This window comes from Carassius auratus, chromosome 7 (genome assembly GCF_003368295.1).
Source record: "Carassius auratus strain Wakin chromosome 7, ASM336829v1, whole genome shotgun sequence".
NCBI lineage: Eukaryota > Metazoa > Chordata > Actinopteri > Cypriniformes > Cyprinidae > Carassius > Carassius auratus.
The window spans coordinates 27,653,810-27,680,171 of NC_039249.1; the positions used below are offsets into that span (position 1 = coordinate 27,653,810).

General features: G+C 38.1%; 1 protein-coding gene across 5 annotated transcripts in view; it reads left to right on the plus strand.

Moving 5' to 3' along the window:
- sipa1 (signal-induced proliferation-associated 1) overlaps positions 1-26,362 on the plus strand; it is a 47,303-nt gene that overhangs the window by 6,754 nt on the left and 14,187 nt on the right. For 4 of the 5 annotated variants that reach the window (XR_003292479.1, XM_026268276.1, XM_026268273.1 and 1 more), the window contains exons 3-10: positions 12,472-14,071; positions 18,226-18,350; positions 19,020-19,208; positions 19,935-20,109; positions 20,754-20,857; positions 22,510-22,667; positions 22,761-23,364; positions 24,831-25,105. Coding sequence is in view for 4 of the 5 variants with exons in the window: in XM_026268276.1 (XP_026124061.1) it covers positions 12,955-14,071; positions 18,226-18,350; positions 19,020-19,208; positions 19,935-20,109; positions 20,754-20,857; positions 22,510-22,667; positions 22,761-23,364; positions 24,831-25,105 (2,747 nt within the window). In the remaining variant the exon portion in view is untranslated. Of the gene's footprint in view, positions 1-4,694; positions 4,958-12,471; positions 14,072-18,225; positions 18,351-19,019; positions 19,209-19,934; positions 20,110-20,753; positions 20,858-22,509; positions 22,668-22,760; positions 23,365-24,830; positions 25,106-26,362 lie in introns of those variants that run through there. The other variant, XM_026268275.1, reaches the window with a different exon arrangement.

Genomic DNA, 26,362 nt, shown 5'->3' on the forward strand with positions numbered 1-26,362 from the left:
CAACTTGCAGTGACAGACTGACATGACGTTATACTGAAGGAAATAAAACACGATAAGAAGAGCCAAGAATATTTATACTTTATAGTTTCATTTGTAAATTCACTTATTCTTCCGTCTCTCTTTTTAAGGGAACTGTATTCAAGATATCAGAGATGCTCTTAAACTAGATTTATTTGAGACGTGTGTGATAACTGCAATCTCTCTCGGTTGACCACTTGTGATTGTATCACACTAGACATGTAAATGGTGCAAACAGGGCCTTAGTCTAGCAGTTGTATTCTTTGTGCATACGGACGAAGTATACACTGTTCAGATTTTATTGACAGAAATTAGGGAAAATGATTTCGCTTTGTACAAGTGCACATCTATTATCATTATTATTATTTAATCTATTGTGCGCATTACTTACAAAATGTGAGAATGGAGGAAACAAAGTAGAGAGAAACTACACATTGAACCAAACGGAAGTTAACCTTGTTCTTTCAGACCATGCATAAAGGTCAGCCGGCATCACATCATTTCCTGTCAAACAGGAAGCAGACCCTATAATAAGGTTGACTGTCAGAGCAGACAAGAAACAGCCTCTCTGAATAAAAAAAGTACTGCTTACTGTTCTTCAATCTACTGTAAGTATTATGTATAAAATACGTGTTTATTGTGTATGTGTTCCTATTAAGCCCAGCATAACCCTCACTGAGGTCAATATTCCTGCTCTCGTGCCTGAAAGCTTTTTAAGCCTCTTCATCGTTTAATCCCTCACTGCATACAGGGAACTGAAAACTGTAGGAAACACCGGGCATCATAGCAAGCCGTGTATCGTGGCAACTTGATAGGGTTTAAGTGTTTGTCATAGGTCCCTGTGGATCATTGCAGTATTCAAGATCAAAACTGTTAGTGTTGACTGAAATGCATTTATTGCATGTAATTATGCATAATTTATTGTTCATGTAATTGTAAGTACATGTAAAACCTTTAACAAGGACACCTTAAAGTAAAGTGTTACCTTTTTCTGCCTCATCATTTCACCAAAATCCACACTGGATCTCATTCAGAAGTTATTACAAACACTCAATGAATATTGATAGTGATAAGATTCTCATTAATGTTGTAGCTTGAAGCTGTGTTTCGTTTTCTAATACGATTTATATCAGCATCATAGGGATGTGGGTGGGTAAGCCATGCAATGCCAACTAATGCAACAACTAACAAATCAATGAACATCTCTTCTCCTGACAAAATCAATGTAATAGCAATATTTCCATCCGTTGAATGTAGGCTTTTCATATTCCAAGCTTGCTGCTGCACTGGTGACTTTATGTGCCTGAGCAAATCATGAAAATTAAGAAAATAAAGCTAGGAATAGGATTGCTGGACTTCAAGTCTGTAGGGGTTGAGGAATCAAAAGCAACTAAGTAAAAAGCTGTTTTATGGATGGTAACATGGTTATATTATTACTCAAATTGTATTAGTAATTAATTAGTTGCTGTAAATAGTAATGTTGTTACTGTAATAAGTTACTGCTCAACTACATGAGGTAAGGGTAGAGCTACATTCAAGCTATTTTAAGGCATGAAGAACTTATTTGCGCAGGGAATTTTTATTTTAAAATATGTGATTTTGATTTTCAAAGGTGCATTTTTGGGTAAAATTTGTGACACCAGAGAGACTTTGAATTAGAATCAGGTTCATTTACTAATTATTTTATAGCAATGTTTCAGGCATTATATAGTTTTTAGATGAATGCATTCAAAAACGGTTGTTTTATTAAAGGTCAGGTTAACTAAGTGCATCTAAGAGTTACTTTGTGTTTGGCAATTATAATAATAATAAATACATGACGTATTATCCTGTAATACTTGTTTGTGTATTTGCCAGTACATCAATTATATTTATATTTATATTTATGCAACGTATTCAGCAAAACCAAACATTAAAAAACACATTAGCAGGTTATGCACCTGAAACTGAAAACAGGTGAGAGAAAGCAGAGAGGACGCAGGATAATCATTTTGACACTATGAAATATTTATGATGCTTGATAATGCGTCCTAAATGTTTTATGTAGTGTAAACATATGACAAAAAGACATCTCCACTGAAAGTCCAAAATATCCACAAACATACAAGCAAAACTCAAAGCACATAATGAGAGGTGAGTAAAAACAGCTTTAATAAATAACACTTGTTTTTATTAACACCCAAATACAGTCGTTAAATTCACAAGGCCCAAAACAACAATAAAAAAGGTCAAATACGGCATTTATTTGGTTTGCTGTGTATTTGCAGCATTGGGAAGCCATCCTATTTACTCGAGGGCTTAATCATTTGACTGTACATGAATGTCTTGAGGAATGCTTTGTGCAAATAGATTGAAATCTAAAATGATCATAGCAACAAAAAAATAAGTGCTAGACTATATATATATATATATATATATATATATATATATATATATATATATATATATATATATATATATATATATATATATATATAAAAAATGCAAGAAAACTGGAAGTGAAACTTGAATCGGTGGTGCTGAGAATGGGGTCTCAGTAATTTCCCAAAGCTTATCAGAAAGAGGAAACAGACATGTTTATTAATATAATTAACAAGAAATTCGCTCCAGATTCTGTTGGATCCTCCTTTGGATTTTTTTGACCAAAACAAGCGTTCATTCTTCATAAATAAACTCATCTTAGCGATTCAATTACATGTGCAGTTGCCCTCCAATCTAACGAATTGTTTTTTCCGTGCAACATTACTGTCTTTATGAGCGAGAAGCACCAATTCTGGCATTTGATTCTGCTGCATTTGCTCAGTGCGCATACGTTTCCCCCAAATCTGCACTAAGCAGGAGAGGAGAGTGTGAAATAAGATCGGGACACTCGCTGAACCGTGTGTGTGTGTGTGTGTGATAGTGATGGGATTTATGGCTCTTTGAGGGGATCCGGATCTTCGCGATCCGTTCCTTTCAAAGAGCCGTTCAAAAGAATGGCTCTTTTGGCTCTTTTTAAATATTTAGTCAGTTTTAAAAAGCCAGCTTGGGAGCATCTCAGTTTATCCTGGAAATAATCACTGGGAGGTATTATGAGGTGAGATTTGTAGTCAAATAATTAAAGCTCAGATATCACACACCAATATCTGAGTTTGAATTATTCTGAAATATTGATTATTACCTCATTTCTCATGTGTGGACTATATTCCATAGGGTTGCACAAATCCCTCTGCTTAGACAGTGACATCATTATTTTGATTTACCTTTAGTACAAAGTGTGTGTGTTTGTGTGTGTGTGTGTGTGTGTGTGTGTAAAACTACGTTGACTTATGTTATTCATACAATACCTACTCACAAATAAACATAAAAAACGAAGCCGGCTGCAATGAATTTCTGTGCAAAACAGCTTTTACTACAAACACTTCCACACAAGAACATTGTTATCACACAAGAACATTTTGATAGAAAACTAATTTTTTTTTAAAGTAGATAAAATTAGAATAAATAAAATGGAAATGTCTACATACTACATACTATTACTACTGTAAACTTTGCAAATAGGACATCAGCCCCTTCAAGTCAATGAACAATAACAAAGTGGGCTGCAATGAATGTCTGTGGAAAACAGCTTTTAGTGAAACATTTCTATACAAGTACAGTATCACAAAAGAACATTTTTAATGATTTTAAAATAAGTTTTAAATGAACACAAAATGCAATGTAAATGCATGCACAACTAATAACTAATATCATCACGCTATAAAGGGTTGGCCTGCGCTGGGTGCGCCCCTCCCCCTATTCTGTTCTGTCTCCTGCAGTGTTGCCAACTTCTTTCAATGGAAAGTAGCTAAACCCTGACTGAAAAGTCGCTAAATGTCGCTAGATGAAGTCACACGCTAATTAGCATATTCATGACGTAAGTGCGTCATATTAACTTGCCCTTTCTGTGCTCATGTAATGCATTTTAAGGCAGCTAAAATTTTCAATACAAGTTTTTAATTATTATATTTTAATGTTTCTGTTGTCCGACAACGGAATTAATATTATAATGAATGAAACGCGGTCCAGATTACATAACCAGCTCTCAAATCCTATTTATGACAATGTCTAATGAAATCACATACACATAAGATTAAGATAATGATTGTACTGTGATTTCGGCTATACTTGTATGTAAAATAGAGTTAGAAGCAACAGAATATATTTTTAACTGAAAGTGCTGCTCCTCTCTGCTCGTCGAACATAACAGATGCACAGAGAGAGAGGCGTGTGTGCACGCTGGGAGAGGGAGAGGGAGAGAGATAGAGAGAGAGAGAGAGAGAGAGAGAGAGAGAGAGAGAGAGAGAGAGAGAGAGCTCGTGCGGCAGTGTCGGAGAGTCTCAGAGACTAAATAAGGTCTGTCAAAAAAAAAGTCGCTAGATTTGTCGCTAGTCGCTTTTTTGGAAAAAAGTCGCTATGGGGGTCTGAAAAGTCGCTAAATCTAGCGACAAAGTCGCTAAGTTGGCAACACTGGTCTCCTGGCGGAGCTCATTTGTATGAACACGCATAGGAAAAAAGAACGATAGAAAGAACGGCTCCTCTCCAGTCGCGACTCGGCTCCCATCGTTCATGTTTATGAGCCGTTCAAAAGAATCGGTTCGTTCGCGAACGTCACAACTCTAGTGTGTGAGAGAGAGAGAGAGAGAGAGAGAGAGATGTGTTTCACCTTTGAAACACATCACCGCAGTGTTCGCGTGCTGGCGCTCGCTCGGCAGGCGCGCGCATCGGAAGGGCTCGCTCGCTGCATCATTGCACCTGTTCTCGAGGTTGCAAATCACAGGAAATTGCTGAGCATAAACGACAGATTCATCGAGCTTACGATCTAGCCTAAAAGACGTCAGTTCGACAAGAATAACCCGAGAGCAGAAAGAGAGAGAGAGCGGAAGAGAGCAGACAGCTGTCAGACATCGCTTTGTTGTCGGTGAGTTTCATTCGAGAGCGCTGTTTTCATGCGAGTGACACCGAGTGCCACTGATGCAATCCTGTAACTGAGAGAGGACGTGCTGCTCGCTTCTTTGTTCGTTCGGTGACTTCGTCCTGTTCCGGTTGGCATTGCTGAAATGTAGCAGGCAATGATTCATATCGTCATCTATTCTGTGCGAGCAGCCTTTGTTGATATAATGCTCATATACTCTCATTTAATCGTGAGGAGATTTGTTTAAGCGTTGATGAGTCGGAGGCAGGCAGATTATTGACTGCATCCACACTGCTCTTATTGCACTGCCCTCTGTTTAGCCACATTTGGATGCAATTTAGTGCCTGGATGCTCATAGGAGAGAAACGGCACATCAGCACAAAAACGATGCGGAGAAAGAAAGACATGAGCTATTCAGGGCGGTTCTGGGGTCAGTGGATATCTCGACATCTGTGGATGCTCGTGGAGCCATCCATTGATTAAATGTAGAAAACATGAGAAGACCTATACTCAAAAGTTTTAATTAAATAGGACCAAATTTGAAACATTACTGGCTAAAGCTAAAAAGGACCGGTTAAATCCTCAAAATTGTGGATTGTGGATTTAGCCTAACAAACCAAAGTACCAAAGTTTATTGCATTATAATGTTTTTTTTTTTTTTTTTTTTTTGCTGCCAGAATGCCAGATGGCTTAATTCATGTCAAATATTCTCTTTTATGTTTCTGAAATATTAGGAGCTTTTTACACCTGACCAAAACACCAACACATTTTAGTGGCAAGCCAATTTATCCTTAAGCTTCCAGCATTATTGGTCATTATTCAGTTCTGACTGCAAATTTGGATATTTATAATGCAATTTTGCCAAGAGATGCACCAGTTTGTCATATGCATGTGTTTGTTTTCTATTTTCTTTTTATTTATTATGAGATATTTAGTTAGCATTTGAGAGAAGCATGGATGTGTTAAAGCATCAGTCCATCCGTGTATCGGAGGGGCTGATCTACAGAATTCAGTTATCGCAATATTTCTTTGTCTCAGCTGACTTCCTTTATTTAATTTTAGAAATCTACCGTTGAGTTTTCACAAGTCTAAGTTAAGAGCTGTCTAACTATATTAAGAAAGAAAGAAAAAAATCACATGCAGGTTATTTTCAACTGACTTAACTTAGATATCTGTAATTCAATATGATTTGACTGTGATTCTATTCTAATCTGTAATTGCATTCAATTTTGGCCAGTCAGACGTATTTTGCAGTCCTCGATTTTAAGTTACATATATCTAAAATTATTACATTTAATAAGAATAAAAAGAGAACTAGTATGTTTCAGACCTTTACAAGGTTGGTAGAGTATAATCAAATTCATTATTACTAGCAAAAATTTAATTAAAGACTTCTTCGATGGTAATTCTTACTTGTCAGAACCACATCTTACAGCTTTCTATTCACAGGCAGCTCATTATAGTAATTGCATCTCATGAATATTTATTGGGGCTTTTATAAAAAGCCAGACGGGAAAGTGTTGGGGCAGTGGATGAGGCCAAGAATGAGTTAAAGCAGTCGCAGAGCATTAACACTGATTTTCATAGAGTTCTCTGTATCTCCGGGAGTCAGATCACAGTATGGACTGTACTGTAGTAAAGGATGGAGGAATGCTGAATATTTGAATAAATCTCAATATCCATAAATGTCTACCTTCAGCAATGTTTGGAAAGAGAAAGAGACGTGTAAACAGTTTGTTTTGCATTTAATGCAGAGTAAAAATGTTGTTGCAGAGCTTTATAATAAAAAATATGACTTGTTACTAGTCAAAAGTCATCATATCATGATTGAGATAGAAAATTTCTACTTAAAGTAAAATGCATATGGATTAGTGTGTAATTTATATCAAGAGCTCTACTAAGTTTTTTTTTTTTTTTTGCAATAAAGTGCTGTGCTAGATTTCTGTATTTGCAGTTTTTGTAATTACTCAATAATAGAGTTTTAAATAAGCTTTTTACAAATGCAGCATGATTTATTTTTGTCAAAATTCATTTGCAACAGAATACTGCTGACATTAGATAGACAGATATTTCCTGAAAGAGGGTGTGTGCAAGAGAAAATAGCGAGGCAAAAATCATGCAACCTGGTCTTAAAAAACTTGGCCTTCAGTGTTACATATTTTATGAGTACTTTCCGATGTATTGGCAAAGTTTGCAGGAAGCCCCCTCCTCCTGTGAGCAGAGCAGCTATTGTGCAGGTCAGCTGGGTGGATGTGGTCTGATGTGTGCTACAGTCTGTGCTATTTTTGACAGAAAGGAAGTGTAGAAAAATGAAAAGCGTTCTACCTTTTAACTTCATGTTTGCGCTGGTGTTTAAACAAGACTGTGATCCCCAGTTGCAAGATAAATGTGAATGATTTGTTAGACACACGTGTGTGTGTCAGATATTACATGCTCAGTTACACAGCCACATGCAGAGTGTACATTTAACATTGGAGTTCTTACATGGTTTTTGTTGTTGTCATTGTTCTTGAAGGGGGGGGGGGGGTGGAATGCTCGTTTTCACTCAATATCCTGTTAATCTTGAGTACCTATAGAGTAGTACTGCATCCTTCATAACTCCTTCATAACTGCCGATTTTTCCTGGAAAAACACTACAGGCTGGAGGCGTGACGTGTGGGCGGAGCTAAAGAATCACGAGCGCCAGAAGACTTTTGCGATGAGAGTGTTTGGAAGTTGTGACATTAAAGTGAGGGAAAACCCATCATCCAAAACAAACCATGGCTTACAGTCAGATTCAGCCATTTATTTATGATCCAGAATCAGATCCAGAGGCTGAAACTGAACGAGAGCAGCAGCAGCAACGACTCGCTCCGAGCGGGGCTCGAACCCGGGTCTCCGATGGGAGGGGACGCACTAACAAGGAGGCAGAGATATTTTAAGCAGTTTTACTCACCGCCTGCGGTTCCAACACACGATCGTGACCCTTTTTCCTTGGGATTGCATCATCCTTAAGAAATAAACGATGTGCAAATCCGGCGTCAAACTGGGCCTTGTTTGTAAAACAAGCATCTTCCAAATGCAGGGAACAAACACAAACACTTGCACAACTCCGTTGATGCTCTGTAAAAATAAACTCCATCCACTGGTCCCTTAATGCAGTTTTTTTTTTGGTAATCAGTGCAGGGTTGTCTTGCCCTGGCAACCAAAAACACACTCCTTTTGTGACATTTGGCGACGCTCTCGCTCTGATCAGTGAAGTCTGTTGTGCTCTCAGTGCTCTGCTATACAGGAGCGCGCGCTCTTCCGGGAGAAGTGCCTCAGGACCCATATAAGGAAATTCCGCTCCATCTAACGTCACACAGAGCCATACTCGAAAAAAACTTTCCAAAACTTGTGACAAACCGGAAGTAGTATTTTTGGATCAGAAATACTCCTTCAAATGTACAACTTAATTTTTGAAACTTTGTCCATGTTTAGCATGGGAATCCAACTCTTTAACAGTGTAAAAAACTCAGTATGCATGAAATAGCATTTCACCCCCCCTTTAATGTGAGCAGTTCCTGTTTCAAAATGAGCCTTTATATGCAGTTCAAATTTAATGTGTGTCAGTGTGTGTAAATTAGGAACGGGGCATGTTTGTGTGGCGTATTTTCTTCTGTTAACAAACTCAAACTCACCTTTCGCTCATTTTTCTTTCAGCATCTGCATCTCAGTATATGGTGACATGTATACATGAACTTTATAAGATTACACAACCAGCCAGCTATAAAAAAACACAGAGAGAGGAACAAAAATGTTAACACATTTTATCACACGGTTAGTGTTTTTGTAAACTTTGTACGTGTTACTTTTCCCAAATATTTAGGCTTTCACATATTTAAACACAACATTCTTTTTCATCTCAACTCTTAAAGTGGTGTGTGGATGCATTTTGTCAGTCTTCTTGGGTCTGTTTCAGTTCCAGAGCTTCTCTGTTAATCAGTTCACCAGCTTTACACGGTTTCATTTGAGAAAAAAAATACTGTCAAATACACACTGAAACTCAAAGATCTTCATGACAACCTGCCAAAATAAAAGTTTGGTTTAACTTAAGAAATTATGAGAGAAATATATTACTATTGTATACTAAAATGTACTTCTCAAAGTATTATTATGATTAATAATAATTATTTTTAAGAAATATCATTAAATCAAGACATTTTTAATCCATATTTTAATTTATGCACTTTCTGTAATGCAGCATCTTATTTGACAAAACAATAAAAATGCATTGCTTTGTTGTGAATTAGATGATATTAATCATTAAATTACATTTTATTTGATTTATATAATTATATATTTATAAAAAAAGATTCAGAATATTTTTCTTTATAGAAAACTTAGTGGAAAATAAAATTTCATGGGTCTCTAAATTAAAAGGTTATTTTGTGCAGTTTAAATGTGACCAAACTGAGAAATCAAACTAAACTGAGCTGAGCTGAGAAATAAAATTTCCCTTTGATCTTTTGCCATATAGCAGGGCAATGTATTATAAAAACATCATGTAAGTTTAAAAACAGCTTTTATTGAAATCAAGCCCAGAAAATGACTCATTGTATGACATAATAGTGTGGCGTCATTGCCTCCGCAGGAGAAGATCAGTGCCTACTTCTACATCGCTGCCTGTTTAGCTCCGCCCACTGATACACACTTATAGTAGGAGGAGAGGAAATACTGATGACAATTATTGTCAGTTACATCTGAGTAAGCGTGAGTGTAATTGCAAGAGAATGGAAAAGATTCAAATTTACACTCTTACTGTTTGTAATGTATTTTATTGACAGAACATGTCATTGAGATACAGAAGTGAAAAGACAGCACTGAATAGCACACACACACACACACACACACACATAATGAAGAAATGTGAACATAGGAAAAACTGTACATGCGGTGCTGTAGAAATTACATTAAGGAATTACAATCTTCCTACACCTCTTGACGATCCTGTCTGTTTGGGCCACAAATTCTCATCCACATCACAACGAACATCTTCTCTTGCAATGCATCTTTTTGAGTGTCTTATCCAGCCTCTGCAGGCATCTGCGGTGATCTCGTCACATGCTGCATCCATGGCATCCAGAAGCGTCATTTGTGTATGTGGCTGACGATCGTATACTTTCCATCTCCATGCTGAGAAAAATTCCTCAATGGGGTTAAGGAATGGAGAGTAGGGGGGGAGGAACTCCATCAGCATCCTGTCATGGGCAGCAAACCATTGCCTGATGATGTTGGAATGATGGAAACTGACATTGTCCCAAACGATCACATACTTTGGCAGGTCATCTCCAATCTGACCCCTCTCTTGTTCAGGGATGAGATCCCTGTAGAGAGTGTCTAAAAAGGTGACAAGACGCTCTGTATTGTATGGCCCAATAATGGGAATATGCTTTAGCACACCATTCTCAGAGATTCTGCTTCATGAGAAGCACCTTCGTTAGAGAAAGTCAAGATTCACCTGGATTCACCATTCTCAGAGATTGCACAACCCATGGGTATGTTTCCGCCCCGCTGGCCTGGCGCATCAGCTGTAGCTCTGTGGCCGATGATATTTCGACCACGCCTTCTACGTTTTGTTAGTTTGAAGCCAGCTTCATCCATGTAGAGGAAGCTGTGCGGTGGTTCACTTGGTGGTTTCAGTTCCATTATACGCTATATCCAGAAGACACAAAATGAGTTTTATGAATTACATGCATTTTCATTTTGGCCAAGATACACTTACATCAAATGTATACAGCACATATTTGCTATGGCTGTAGAAAAGATGATGCAATGTGTCAAGTTCACACTTTCAGTACTGTATATCACTATTGTACTGTTTACTCTGAGGTACAGTTGCTACATGCTCATACATGTTTTACCTGTACATATTGGTAACACAGCTCCTTCACTCTTTCACCATTTCTTTCAAACGTAACAGTGTAGAGCTGCTTCATATTCATTTGGTGTCTTTTCAGCACCCTATCAATGACTGAGATGCTGACTGTTTGGATGTTTTGAAAGATGTTGTTGTCCTTTATAATGGCACTTTTTATCTCCCTTAGTATTATTGCATTGTTTTCTATTGCCATGGTGCAAATGGCCTCCTCCTGTTCACGTGTGGCTGTTTTTTAATACATTTTGATCAACATGACATAAGCAACTGATAATGTTGGAAACAACAGAGAATTGTACATAACCATTTGCATGTGTCAATCACTTTTACACACTGCCTCCAAAACATTCATTAGTTCAGACCAGATTCAGTTTTTGCGTTTTCGTATCCATAGCATTCATTTTGATCAGAAATGATTATGAAAGAATGGAAAAATGCATGCAGTTGTAAACATTTTCTTTGAATTGCGTTTTTTGGTGATCCTAACACTGTATCTAGATTAGACACAAGCACTGTCGCACATCCATTTCTCTTTCAGGTCAGAAGCAGTGTGAATGCTTGGAGTGTGTCAGAAATAAAACTTGACATTAGTTAACTGTCAGAGATTTGTTGTGTCTGTCTGTGCTGCAATCAGTGTAAACAGAATTGCTGATTATAATTGGTTCGGTTGTGTATGCGGCTCACGTCCAGTGTAAACACGGTGTAACTAGCAAAGAGCTCCAGATCGCATCAGTGAAACACTGTTCGTTTGTTTGCTTTACTTTACTACATATTGATTTTAACAAGACAATATGGTGCAGGCTTTTCAGAGAGACTGAGAGTAAAAGATAATGCAGTGTTGAGTCTATTTTGGATCCAGTAGTAATGTTGCGACACATAAGCTTAAATAAAGGTGTCTTTACCACTATTGCATTGTCTGTTCCAGACTCTTGGAGATATACTGAGTATTAATAGGTTTTTAACCTAAATGACCCATGTTGTTTTCAGAGTAGATCACAGCAGTCCAAAAACTTTTTTTCTATCTTGATTCTTCAGCTGTTATTAAAGACGGATAAAAGCAAACATCTAGTAATAAAATAAGAACAGACAAATCACAAGCGATAGAACAAATAAAGCAAAGGGAACAGTTTTTCAGATTTCCACCAGCAGTCAAGTTATTTAACGATTTCACTATTCAAGTAACTTTTTCATATATTTCTTCACATATAACTTATTAAAGCTACACAAGTAAACCAGCCACAGTTAGTGGATTTAATTAAACATATCAGTGTTTTTGGCATGTTTACATTACCAAGACATCTGTGCCAATACTCACCAAGGCAAGTATTTTGAGTGTCGGATTGTTAAACCTTGTCCACATGGCAAAAGTCTGACCACTTTTAATATAAGAAGTAAGTGACTGTTTAAAGTCAATCAACAAACCACTCTCATATAAATAACTTAAAGCAGTGGTCCCCACTAATAGCAGCACAGATCGATACAGAGTACAGCAGAATACAGCAAGTGGTGAAGCAGATTTTACTACAGCATATAATGTACTGCCAGGCAACAGTATGTAATTTACAAAAATGCAACATCTATTATTGCATATAAACTAATAATAACCTGTTTCATTGTGTTTCAGGAATACAGTGGAGGATGCAGCCGTGGTCTCTAAGGGCACAGAGCTTGTTGGTCGGCCGTGAACAGAGAGTCACAACGAGGCGTACCTGACTGGGAATCGAGTTTCAGTCAGTCCACATACAGTCATAGTCATTCTGCTGGATGCATCCTATACCATTTATGATGAGAGTAATCAAGTATGTCAGAACTTAAGATGTTTACCGAGAGATTGGAATCATCTCTGGAGCCTTCACGGCTGTTATTTTATTCCAAGACAGAAGGTTGTGCTGAATATTTTAGTGAATGAGGAACCTATCGAACGGAGATCTGCTGGCAGCGCTTGAGAATTTCAGTGTTCATGGCTAGAACAAGAAACATTTGTGCCAGTCACTTGAGTTCCCCGAAAACTCCTGACTTGTTCACACAGATGCAGTAAATTGGTGCGGAGGCTTAAGAAAAGGGGCAAGGGCAACTGAAAAGTCAGAGCTTCCCTCAACTTCAAAACATGCAGTCAGACGATCTCTTTATCCGCAAGTTTCGCAGGCAGAGCCCACGCCCGCCCCTAGTGAGAGTGAACTTTGACCCTAAGCAGGATGGTGGTAGCGTGCGGACACGAGTCCTGGCAGAATGGCCCCCTAGGAGAGAGGGAGAGGGAACAAACAGCGAGACTGTCTCCCCCAGCACAGCTGCACTGAACCTGAGGTCAGTAGGTCGTGGACATATAATGCAGCGCAGCAACAGTGACGTCACCCTTGGAGACTTGGATTCAGCGGGGCAAGTCGGGAGGAAGTTGCTACGAGTAGGGGGCGACAAATCTGGGACTGGGGGGCAGGGCGAGTTCCTCCACCGAGAGTACGGTAGCCTGTCCTCGCTAGAAAGACAAACACATTCTGTAGATCCCAGTTCGGAAGACCAAGGTGTTCTCAGTCCCAATGCCTTGCGCTTCAGAGATCCGTTTGTTCTGCTGGGTCTGCAAGAGACACCTCCTGAGGTGGACGGCGTGTATCAAGGAAACTGTGCCCCAGCGGCAGACAAATCAAAACCGGTCAAGCCCCCCAAACCAGAGGGGCTCGGTAAGAAGGCTAAACCGTCCCCTCCGCAGGCTCCTCAGTTTTCCTGTGACCAAGTCCCAGGTGGTGCTTGGGTGCGTAATTTTGCACACTATGATGTACAGAGCATCCTCTTCGACCTGTCGGAGGCTGCGACCAATCGGGACAGCATCGGGCGCAAGAAGAACATCACGTCCGGAGCGTCAGCTGCCTCTCAGCTCCGTCCGCTTTCACAATCCACACCTTCCTCAGTTTCTCAGGGCAGCTTGGGAAGCGGGACTGGCTCGGAAGATCTAGAGCAGTCCTTGCTGGATGAAGGAGACGGGAACGATAATGATCTCCTGCTCAGCTGTCCTCACTTTCGGAATGAGATGGGTGGCGAGGAGAGTGTGGGGCTCGGCCTGCCGCGGGCCGCCAGGCACAGGTGGAGGAGTCTTCAGAGTCCCAACAATGCTGTGTCCGTGTTAGAGGAGCCCAGGGAGAGCCATGTCCAGGCACAGGGGAAAAGTAACTACTTCATAGAGCATGCAGACCTTGGAGCTCGGTACTATCACAAGTACTTTTACATGAAAGGTGAGGGTGTGTGTGTGGTAAAGCATGTTTGCACTTTTTGAAGAAACATATTGCATACTTATTTTTAGGGCTTCCATCAACTAAAGATTTTCTGATTGACTAATAGTTGTTCTTTCAAAGTGATTAGTCAACGAATTGCACATTTATATTAATAAACCGTATGATTCATTATTATGTGCTTTTAATTCCTATAGCCTACAGTATAAGTGCTCAAGCCTACACATAAAGCTTGCCACAGCACACCACAGAAGTAATGATTATTATTATTATGAAGACTGGCTTAACATTATAATAATTCACTGATTAACCAGTGTTTTCTCTATTTTCGGCTTAAGAGATGATGATGATGACTCGTCATATCCATAATAGACGTTCACATTTTTTATGAATTACATTATCTGAAAAGATTTGTTTTCCATTTGAATTGGTTCATTTACAAGTAGAAATTTCGCTCTCTATAGATAATTTTTTCATGTCTGAGAGTCTGAGAGTTTTGGTTCATTTTATTTATATATGCAAGTTCACAAAGACCTAGACGACAGAAAGTGCATGCTTTTTCCCCCATTATTTTACAAAAGCCCAACATTTTGTTGTTATTGTGCGTGCACGCACATGAAAGTAAACATTTTTCAGATTCATGGAAAATCAGATGTATTTCTCTTATCTGTATGAGCAAAATATTTTAGGTTAAATGCAATTGATCCCATCGGCTCCTCCAAGTTAACTGTTATGTAGTGAGCACACTACTGTTCAGCCTCCACGCTCTGCACAAACACTTCAAAAGTGCAATTTTTAATGCAACATGTAATGATGATGTTACTTACATGTTTCATTGATAAGCTATGTTTGAGGTCGATGAATGAAATTGACGTTTGCATGTCCTGACTGATGTACTGTAATTACCACACAGAATAGCTGTTAATAATGTGTCCTTAATGGACTACCTGACTTTGCATCTTTCTGTGCTTTTTTTTCCTGCGACTAAGAAAATTTAGATTGACTTAAGCCTCTTCTCACCGACTAACTATTAAGCCACAGTCACACTAGATTTTGAGACTTTATAAATTATAATACATTTAAAATGTAAAAGCATATACTCTACTTTCCTGCAGCATAGCAGTTTTCAATTTGTGTTCTTTTAATTCTGATAAGAGTAGATTATTACTCTATGGTACTCATAGCACCTTCAAAAAACCTTCACATTTGTATGTCTCACTTGTCTGACTCATTCAGTTCATGGAGCTGCTGATCTGAATCAAGTGTTTTAGATGAGGAAAATCATCGAAAACAACTGAATTTGCAATATAATGCATGCCAGGACAGTAGTTGGCAATGTCACCTTGTAAAGAAACACTAGGTATCTGCACACATACGTATTCCTATAGACCGAACATGTAATATGCATGCGCATGACGTCACCGTTTTCACAAATTTGTGTTTTCATAGTTTACAGGGAGATGATATAATAAAAAAAAAAACTGTGTGCTTTGTGTTTGCAAGCTTCCAAAATGCAGTTGTTATCAAATGAATGGCCAAAACACATTAAAAATTGATCTGCTTTAGTTACGCGAGTTAAGGAGTTGAGATGAGTTATAAAGTTGTCCCCTTAAAGGGATACTCCACCCCAAAATCTTTTTTTTTTTCCATTAATCACTTACCCCCATGTTGCTCTAAAACTATAAAAGCTTTGTTTGTTTTGGTGTAACATAGTTTAAGATGTTTTGTCTGAAAACCATATACTGCCAAGTAAGTTTCACTGTCAAGGTCCAGAAAAGTATGTAAAGCATCGTCAGAATAGTCCATCTGCCATCAGTGGTTCAACCATAACTTTATGAAGTAACAAGAATACTTTTTGTATGAAAAATATATATATATATTCAACAATTCCTTTATCAACAGTCTCCTCTGTGTCTCTCCACATCACTCAAACTGCCTACGCTCTTCTGTATCCGCCGCACCACAAGGATGCACTGTTTCTACATGTATGCATGCTTTGATTTGAAAGAAAACAGTGCATCCTTGTGGTGCAGCGAGAAGGGCATAACTGCAGACCGGAGATCTCCAAATAGGTGTGGGAACTCCAAAACGGGGTGGGAGCTCCAAAATAGGGCATGGCTTCCTCCCATTGAGAGACAGGCACATGACATGCATGCACAATTTCCCCCCAATCCACTTCAGTGCAAACTCTGCCCCACAGCTGATTTTTATTGGTTTATTGGTTGTGTCAGTTAAACTGTTTCCTAAACTATGCAACAAAAAATGCTAACCCCTAAACCCACCCCGCACCTTACCTTAACCAGTGAAATTGACTGAATGGCGGAATCTGCGCTGCATAGTGTGATAAAGAAAGTTTCAGTTCAGGAGATAAACAGTTATTAGGATTATGTGAAATGAGACTCACCAGACAATGGTACCTTTTTAGTTACACCCAGCATCACTACCCCCTCCTAGCCTGCGAATTTCGTGCCCCGGGACGGCCCCATTGCTTGGAATAAAACGATAGAGTAAAATCTTTCCCCTCCGCTGGGACGCTCCTGAGTGATTCCCGTTTAAATCATGAGGCAGAGGTTCAAACTTGTGTCCAAACACCACTGAAATGTAAGTCAGTAACAATGGTGAAAGTCTTCGCGAAAGGAGATCCCGCCCCATTCTGGATGTTCTGCCCAATTTTGGAGTTCATGCCCCATTTTGGAGATCTCCGGTCTGCAGTTATACCTACTTGGGTGCGGCAGACTCAGAAGAGCATGTACAGTTTGAGTGAAGTGGAGAGACACAAAGGAGACGTTTGACAAAGGAACTGTTGAATAAAATTGGTATTTTTGTTTTCTTCGCTTACAAAAACTACACTCGTCGCTTCATAATGTTACGGTTGAACCACTGATGGCAGATGGAGTATTCTGATGACATCTTTCATACTTTACTGGACCTTGACAGTGAAACTTACTTGGCAGTCTATGGGACAGTCACAAGCCTCCCGGTTTTCATCCAAAATATCTTAAATTGTGTTCCGAAGACGAACAAAGCTTTTGTGGGTTTGGAATGACAAAATTTTCATTTTGGGGTGGAGTATCCCTTTAAACCCCTGTGAATAGCTGCTGTAACCATAAAGATGCAATATTTGTCTTTTATTGCCTTTGTTTAACCAACTTACTGTTTTTGTATATGTGGTTATTTTATATTTGTTAGTCTCCTGAAAAGGCCGATTTGCATTCATTGTGGTGCAGAAAAAGTTTAGTGAATGACATTTAAATGGCCTGTTATTACAAAATATGTGTTGGGCTTTACAAAATGCAAATTCACCCCCAACAGTACAACAGATGGCCCAACAGTCACCATTCACATTCAGAGCTGTGAGATGTTCAGAAAAGACTGTCAGTTCCTAAAATTTTGTTTTAGACTTGCTTTTGTGCTAAAGAGATGTTTTTAAGTTAAAATCTTAGACTTTTGTGTCTGCAGTTTCCTGACAGATAAGCAAGCAGTGCCTTTAGTTAAATGTGAAGTGGCACTAATCATCCTCTTATTGTGGCCTTTTATTTATGATGTATAATTGTATTTTATTATAATTAAAAAGTAACTTTTTTTTAGATAATGTATGCGTTACTGTAGTGGTTCTCAAACTAGGGGTGCGGAGAGTACAGATCAACATTTTTGATGACTCGTTCTACACTTCAAACTGCAATCAGATTTCAGATTTTTCAAATGCTAGGATTGCAGAGGATGCAATGCGCATATTTACAGCCTTTTTATTTGCAATAATTTGCAATCATTTTTGTAACATCATCATAATTCATTTTACTGTAGTAATAATAGTGAATAATAGCATATGAAATCTAATACACCTGTGGTTGTAACCATAATTTGTCACAATATTAATTTGCTATTTAAAAATAGCGTAGAGTTGGATATGTTGAGAAAGAAAGAAAAAAAAAACACTTTGGATGTTAAACTCATAATACAGGTAGAACACAGTTTGTACAGCAGTTAAGCTGTAATGCATGCTTGTTCATCTCAGTAGTGAGCCGTGCAAGGTTACACAATCACTGTTCCTCTTTTTCTGCTGTTCAGTATTCTGGGGTTTGTTTCTGTTATTTTCACATTTGTTTACTGCATTTTGTATGAACTGTTAAAATCTTCATTCGCCTCTTTTATTCCAGACCACCAGAATTTCTTTGGCATGGACGAGCGTTTGGGGCCGGTGGCCGTCAGTTTCCGCAGGGAGGAAAAAGAGGGATCAAGTGGGTCCCAGTACAACTACAGAATCATTTTCAGGACCACTGAAGTAAATACAAGACTCTCACACACACAGATGTCACTAATGATTTCATGCATCATTTTTATTTTTCTTTGAGGTCCATTCCTAATGCAATGCTTTTAATATTTACAAGAAAACTTATGATTTTGTATTATGATTATGGAATTTTCCACCCTCTTCCTGCTTTTGATTGAGATGATCACTAGAATGTTTTTTCACAAATTTCCCCTTTCATAAATGTTATTTTTTTTATCAAAATTTGAACATTATATTATTAATAATTATTAATTACATTAATATATTTATGAATACATTTACATTACTAAACAAATTATTATATTTGATAAATCAGGCTTTTATGGCTCACACTGTACACTATAAGAGGATATGAAACTGAAACTTTTTTTTTTCAATTTAAAAAAAAAAAAATGCAGAAGCCCAAACTGAGAAAAAAAAAGTAAATAAATAAATAAATACATACATACACACATTTGGTGCAGCCGCTTTATTTGCTCAAAAAGTAAAGATGGAATTCTGACTTAAGATTCAAATGCCTTGTAAATCAATCTACATTACATTATTGACCTCAGGGTGGGGAATAAATATCAGAAATGTATATGGAATAATATGACCCCTTTAAATCTACATGATGGTTTTGCACTCATTAGTTATCTGGTCTCTGCTGTTTTTCTGCAGCTGAAGACCCTGAGAGGTTCGATCCTGGAGGAGTCCGTTCCCTCCGCAGCGCGCCACACCACGCCACGCGGCCTTTCACCCAAGAGACTGCTGGAGTTTATTTTGCCCGATCTCAACCTACATTGCCTCAGACTAGCCTCCACATCCCCTAAAGTCAGAGACACGCTCCTCAAGCTAGACGAGCAGGGGGTAAGAGCTGTGATATTGAGCTGCAGAACTGACAGCTTGGGTTTGCTGACAGTCACTAAAAGGCTGCTAGAAATAGTGTAGCAACAAACATCCTTAAATGTTATATTGTAAATATATATAGGTGTGTATATAGTTGGTGCAACTTCTACTGTAAAGACAAAGTCACGTGAACTAAACCTAGTATTGTATATTATAACTATAGTTAACTCTATGACGAATTGCTTTTTGCAAAGTCACTGATAAATCCATTTAATAAATGCATCGATGAATGCATAAATGTAAATGTATTTCCAAACAAACGGTAACATTTAAATATACTGTATATACCTTGTAAAAGCTTGTATACAGTCAGGTCTGGAAGTATTGTGACACTGAGTGAGTTTTTGTGCTTTATCCTTTATTCACAACTACAGTGGATTTGAAATATAACAATTGAATTGCATACTTCAAATTAAAGATCAGAGTGTGCACTTTAGGTCCATAATCATTATATAATTGTAACTTAAAAAATAATACAATTGTGCCTGTGTCTAAATATACAGTATATGGACCTGACTGTAAATGCCTGCTTCTGTAGTAACACTTTTGCTCCTCTTACACTTGTGCATGCAATGTGAAACTGACTTCAATACAAAACGAGGAAGAATGAAGTTGCATGTGTAAAAAACAAGTTGGAGAAGTAGCTGTAATTTCATCTTTGTTAATGTGTGTTTTATATGTGTGAAGTTGAATTTCCAGCATAAGGTGGGCATTATGTACTGCAGAGCAGGACAGAGTACTGAAGAGGACATGTATAACAATGAGAGCGCCGGGCCAGAGTTCGATGAGTTTCTGGACCTCCTGGGAGAGCGAGTACGACTCAAGGGCTGGGAGAAATACAGAGCTCAACTAGACACAAAAAGTGAGACCTAAAATCAACATGCAGTCAGTCTTCATATAATTGCACTATATTACAATAGTATCAGTTTTATTCCCTGTGTTGTATTTAAGTAGAATGTAATTTCTATATTTATTTTTCTTTTTTATAGTTGTTCCACAAAAAGTTAAATTCACATTTAGGTGATTGCACATAAACTGAAGTCTGGGATCAGTAAAATTTTGTTTTTAAGAAATTAATAACTCTCTTTTCAGCAAAAATTTATTAGATTGATTGATTGAAAGTGACTGTAAAGATGTTACAGTGTTACAAAAATTCTATTTAAAAGAAATGCTGTTCTTGTGTACTTTCTATTCATTAAATAATTCTAAAAAAAATCACAGTTTTCACAAAAATATGAAGCAAAACAGCTGCTTTCAACATTGATTATAATGAGTTTTTATGCTGATTTGAGAAGTAAATCAGCATATTAGAATGATTTCTGAAGGATCATGTGACACTGAAGACTAGAGAAGTGATGCTGAAAATTCAGCTTTGCATCACAAAATTATATTACATTTTACTATATATTCAAATAGAAAATATTTATTTTAAATGGTAATAATATTGTACAATATTATTGTTTGTAATGCTTTTTAATTATTATTATTTTTTTTATTTAATTGCAGCCGACTCCACTGGTACACACTCACTGTATACTCGCTACCAGGATTACGAGATTATGTTCCATGTCTCCACCATGCTTCCATACACAGCCAACAATACACAACAGGTAATCCACAGAACCCTAGACTTACAGTATATCTCTGGAAGAAAAAAAGAAAAAAACATTTTCACAGCACAGTGATACAAATCAGCAATATCATAAGTATTGAGATATCCATGTGTAAATCACCTGGTGTCTCGTCTTGTTCAAAAGAAATATACTTAAGTGCACAGAAAAGCCGTACTTATTACAGAATAAGAGTATACTTAAAGGGGTCACAAATTGAGAAAACAACATTTTTGACAAATAACAGGTTTAGCCCCATTTAGTCCTGCCCACCAATTCTACATTGATGTACTATAAAAACATAATTTAAGATTTAGAACTCTCATTAGTCTAAAAACTGTTTATATTGAAGGCAGTCTGCCAAACAACAGCTTGAGGAATGTACTCTATAATGTAATAGTGTGTATAAACAGCACCTCAGCAAAAGATCCATGCCTGAATCTACATCGCTGCCTGTTTAGCCCTGCCCACCACTTCTACATTGCTGCCTATTTATCCCCACCCACTGATTCTACATTGCTGCCTGTTTATCCCCACCCACCGCTTCTACATCGCTGCCTGTTTAGCCCCACCCACCGATTCTACATAGCAGCCTGTTTAACCCCACCCACCGCTACATCGCTGCCTGTTTAGCCCCACCCACCGCTTCTACATCGCTGTCTGTTTAGCCCCACCCACAGAATCTACATCGCTGCCTGTTTAGCCCCACCCACAGAATCTACATTGCTGCCTGTTTAGCCCCACCCACCACTTCTACATCGCAGCCTGTTTAACCCCACCCACCGCTACATCGCTGCCTGTTTAGCCCCACCCACCGCTTCTACATCGCTGTCTGTTTAGCCCCACCCACAGAATCTACATCGCTGCCTGTTTAGCCCCACCCACAGAATCTACATTGCTGCCTGTTTAGCCCCACCCACCGCTTCTACATCGCTGTCTGTTTAGCCCCACCCACAGAATCTACATCGCTGCCTGTTTAGCCCCACCCACAGAATCTACATTGCTGCCTGTTTAGCCCCACCCACCACTTCTACATCGCAGCCTGTTTAACCCCACCCACCGCTACATCGCTGCCTGTTTAGCCCCACCCACCACTTCTACATCGCTGCCTGTTTAGCCCCACCCACAGAATCTACATCGCTGCCTGTTTAGCCCCACCCACCAATTCTACATCGCTGCCTGTTAAGCCCCACCCACCGCTGAATGAATGAAACTTGTATGTCATGTATTTAAATGTATTTGTACCCATTTGTAACGATTACGCTGCAATTTAGTACATTTAAAATATATGAACGTTTCTTAATTGCAATGATTTAAGATGTTCTAGTACTTTGCATGTGCTTTAGTATGTTAGTCAACACATCAAATTAAGTGTACTTCTTTAAAACATGAAAATTGTTAAAATATAATGATTTAATTTGACATTAAAAATGCTTTTTAAAAGTGTACTTAACTGTGTTAACTTAATCACTTAAGTGGCCTTATATTTCATTAATATTATCTTCAAGTACAGTTTTTAACTAAGAACTAAGCAAAGTAAAACCTATTTTTCTCAACGGTCTGATGACTTTAGCATTCTGCACTTTTCATTTAACTCACTACATTTAGAATTAAAAGTTTCTCTATGTCTTTTTTCGCTTTCTATCTTCTAGTTGCTGAGGAAGAGGCACATAGGGAATGATATCGTCACAATAGTCTTCCAGGAGCCAGGTGCTTTACCTTTCACCCCCAAAACCATCCGTTCTCACTTTCAGCATGTGTTCATCATTGTCCAAGTACACGAGCCCTGCACTGAAAACACATACTACAGGTAAGACAGAAAAAAGCAAAAAGCACTGAAGAAAAAGAAAACTTAAAATGTTACAAATAAAATTAAGCGCGTCTTTATCTCCACCCTTCTCAGAGTTGCAGTAACTCGTTCCAAGGACATCCCTCTCTTTGGTCCTCTCTTCCCTAAAGGTGCACGCTTCCCACGTTCTCCTGCCTTCCGGGACTTTCTCCTCGCCAAAGCCATTAACGCAGAGAATGCTGCGGAGAAATCAGAGAAATTTCGCTCTATGGCCACACGTACGCGGCAGGAGTACCTAAAAGACCTGGCAGAGAACTACGTCACCACAACGCCCATTGATTCTTCCACCAAATTCCCCTTGCTGTCGCTGGGCGGAAAGCGCAAGGAGAAGCTGAAGGGAGCGAAAGGTGCGGAGCTTCACAGCGCTGGTGCTTTAGTGTGGGCCGTCACCGCTGTTCAGGGCGGCGAGAGAAACGGTCTGAGCCTGTCCTGTCTGCTCGGCGTGTCAGCAGAGTCAGTCGTGCTCATAGAGCGATCCACGCGAACCGTCGTATTCAACTGCAGCTGCCGCGATGTGATCGGCTGGAAGGCCGTGACCGAGTCTGGAGCTCAGGGTGGCCCTTCGCTGGATATCTTCTATGAGAGAGGCGAGGCAGTGACTGTGACGACTTCAGAAAGCCAAGTTGAGGATATCAAGGAGGTTGTCCAGAGGCTGGAGGTGAGATTTACTGTAATATATGAATAAAACTAAAAATATTGGAGTATGTTTTACAAGAAACTAATACTACATTCTTTGTACGTCAAATTTCATGTTTAAATCTTTCCCCGCCAAACACGTAATTTTCCGTGTTTCCATGTTTTCATTGTTATATGCTAGGGGGTGCTATTACATCTCCTGAACGAGTCTAGAAAGTGCAGATCAAAAACACAGACCAGGAAGACGCAGAAAAGAGCAATCTCATATGTATGCATTTGCATATAAAAAATGTGACTATCAACACTTGTCATATATAAATGAAAACTACAAATTTGTGTCCTGTCTAAAGTGTGGAAAGATGATCCATCCCTCGCGATAATGGCATAGCATTTTCCACCACCCAGGATTATCTTGTAGCAATAGTAACCTGTTTTGTACTGGTTTATGAAAGTTGTTGGCTATTGAATTACTTTAAGCCAGCGATTCTTGTATGAGATCTGTCCATGGTCCTGAAAGCACAGTCCCAGCTGCCATTCGAGTATGTAAAATCAAATATATATATATATTTATAAAAACAAGCTGGTGTACCCTAAAGTTACTGTTTCTTTGTTCAACCCTCAGTCATGATTGTATTGCATTGCATTACACAATCAAACCAAAACATTTTCAGACACCAGTTAAACCAGTTTTGGTGGGTGCAGTACACTATAGTTCATTTATGTAAGTGAAGATAACAAAAATAAAGTAAACTGTGGCATATTATACCCAAAGATTCTTCATACAGTTGACTACCAATAAAATGATAAAATCTGGGAGCAAACATTTTTCAGACACTTTCACCTGACCATGTTTTGCTGAAGTGTTTTTTCTTTAATTGCTAATGCAAGTTTTTTACACCACAGACTAACAAAAGTAAGCATTACTTGGTAATTGGTTGACCTAAATTGGTATCATCTAATTGTGTACAGCTGACAGCTATTCAACAGGCATTATCAAAATTTGTTCTGACAGTTTAACTCGAGTCTACAGCAAACAAAGTGTCTGAATATATTTTGGGTTGGCTGTATGTTTGGATCACTAAAATAATCATTTAAATATCATATTAAAAGAAATATTATTGGATATATAGGGTGATGTCTGATATTTATATCATTTTATGCAAGTACATACTATACGGTTAACCCTATTATCTTGTTTATTTTACAAGCTATCAGAATTTCTTCAACTTGTTGTCCATACAACTTTCAGCATCTGCACCAAATTGCATATTTGCATATTATAGTCTATGAAGAAGTCCATGAATGAAGAAACTGAGTAGTTTTTTCCTCCATTTCCTTAATTTCCTCCAAGTATTCAAATATGTTACTTAACAAAAAATGTTGTGTCTAAAGGTTTTTTTATTTCATATGTCCAGCTTTACCACACTTGGAGCTCTTTATAATGTGCTGTGTGCCATTTTAACATGATGCTCCTGAACTTCTCCGCAGCTGGTGACTCGAGGCTGTGAGGCACGTGAGGTCACTCCCCTGCGGGACGGTGTCGGTCAGCCGGGCTTCCTGATGAGCGAGGAAGGATTTGTAACAGAGCTCCAGCGGTTCGGATACGCGGAGAGCGGTGGGCTGCAGATGGGGGCTCGTGTGGTTCGTCTCTGTGGGCAGGTCCTGGTGCACCTCAGCCTGGAAGAGCGGAGCCGACTCCTCCGCACGGCTCAAAAGATCCACATCACAGTCATTCCTCCAGACGAGAACGGAAAACCACGCAGGTAATAGAGGTGACGGGTTATCTGTGTGTCAGAGGAACTGGATAAAATTGGCAATGACGTAAAGAATGCATACACTGCAATGATTTTTAGAGAAAAGTGGGCTAAAGAGTTAAAAATAGTGAGCCGTGAGTGGAGTGCTGTTAATAATTTAATTAATGATGGTGAATATAATGTGTATGCCATCAAAAACCACAACTGAAAAGTTTTTTTTTTTTTTTTTTGCATTTTTGAAAGCCAGGATAATTAATCATATATTGTATTGCTTCCGGAATCAAAAAAAAGGTTTTATCTCACAATTCAGAATTGCAACATAATAACTCAAAATTCTCAGTTTACACCTTGTGATTCAGTTTTTTCTCTCTATTTTTCCATGACAAAAATAAAAAATAAAAAATGGTAATGTTACATTTTATTTCACAATATACAGTTGCTTTGCAATTAACTTTTTAATATTTATATATTTTTTGTTTTAAGATTTCATATACCAATGCTGAATGTATTTGATAAAAAAAAACAGTAAAAACTGTATTTTTTTGAAATATTATTACAATTTAAAAGAACTATGTTCTATGTAAATATGTATTATAAATTGTCATTTATTTCTTTGATCAAAACTGAATTTTAAGCATCATTATGCAGTCTTTAATGTCACAAGATCCTTCATGCTATGCTGATTTGCTTAATAATTTATAATTGTGCTTATTTATTTATTTTCTCCCACCAATGATTCTCTGATGTATAGAAAGTAATAAAAACATAATTGTTTTAAAATAGAATCTTTTTTTGTTGTGTCTTTACTGTAACTTTTGAGCAGTTTAATTCCAAAAACTTTTTAAAATTCATTTTAATTTAAGTAGGTAAAATAATTAGACTGATAAACTTGATTGCAAATGCTGTGGAATGACAATACATTGACTTTTAAAGCCACGTTTTATAATATCTGTCCGATACATAACTCATCTGCCACAATTATAATACTGTCTCGTGAATGATCGGTTATCTAATTACCTATTGTCTACCTAATACCGTATTATCTATTATCCAATTATCTATTTGTACATATGCATTTGTATTGTATATTTTTATTTTTGCTACTACGGAGGGAAACAGAGGAGGAGGGAGCAAATAAATGAAGGACAGACCTCATTTTATTGACATGAACATGTTTTAGTCAGAGTTTTGTCAGTGTCACAGACATCATTCAACTCTCATAATGCTTATTGATCCATCCATCCAACACACACACACACACACACA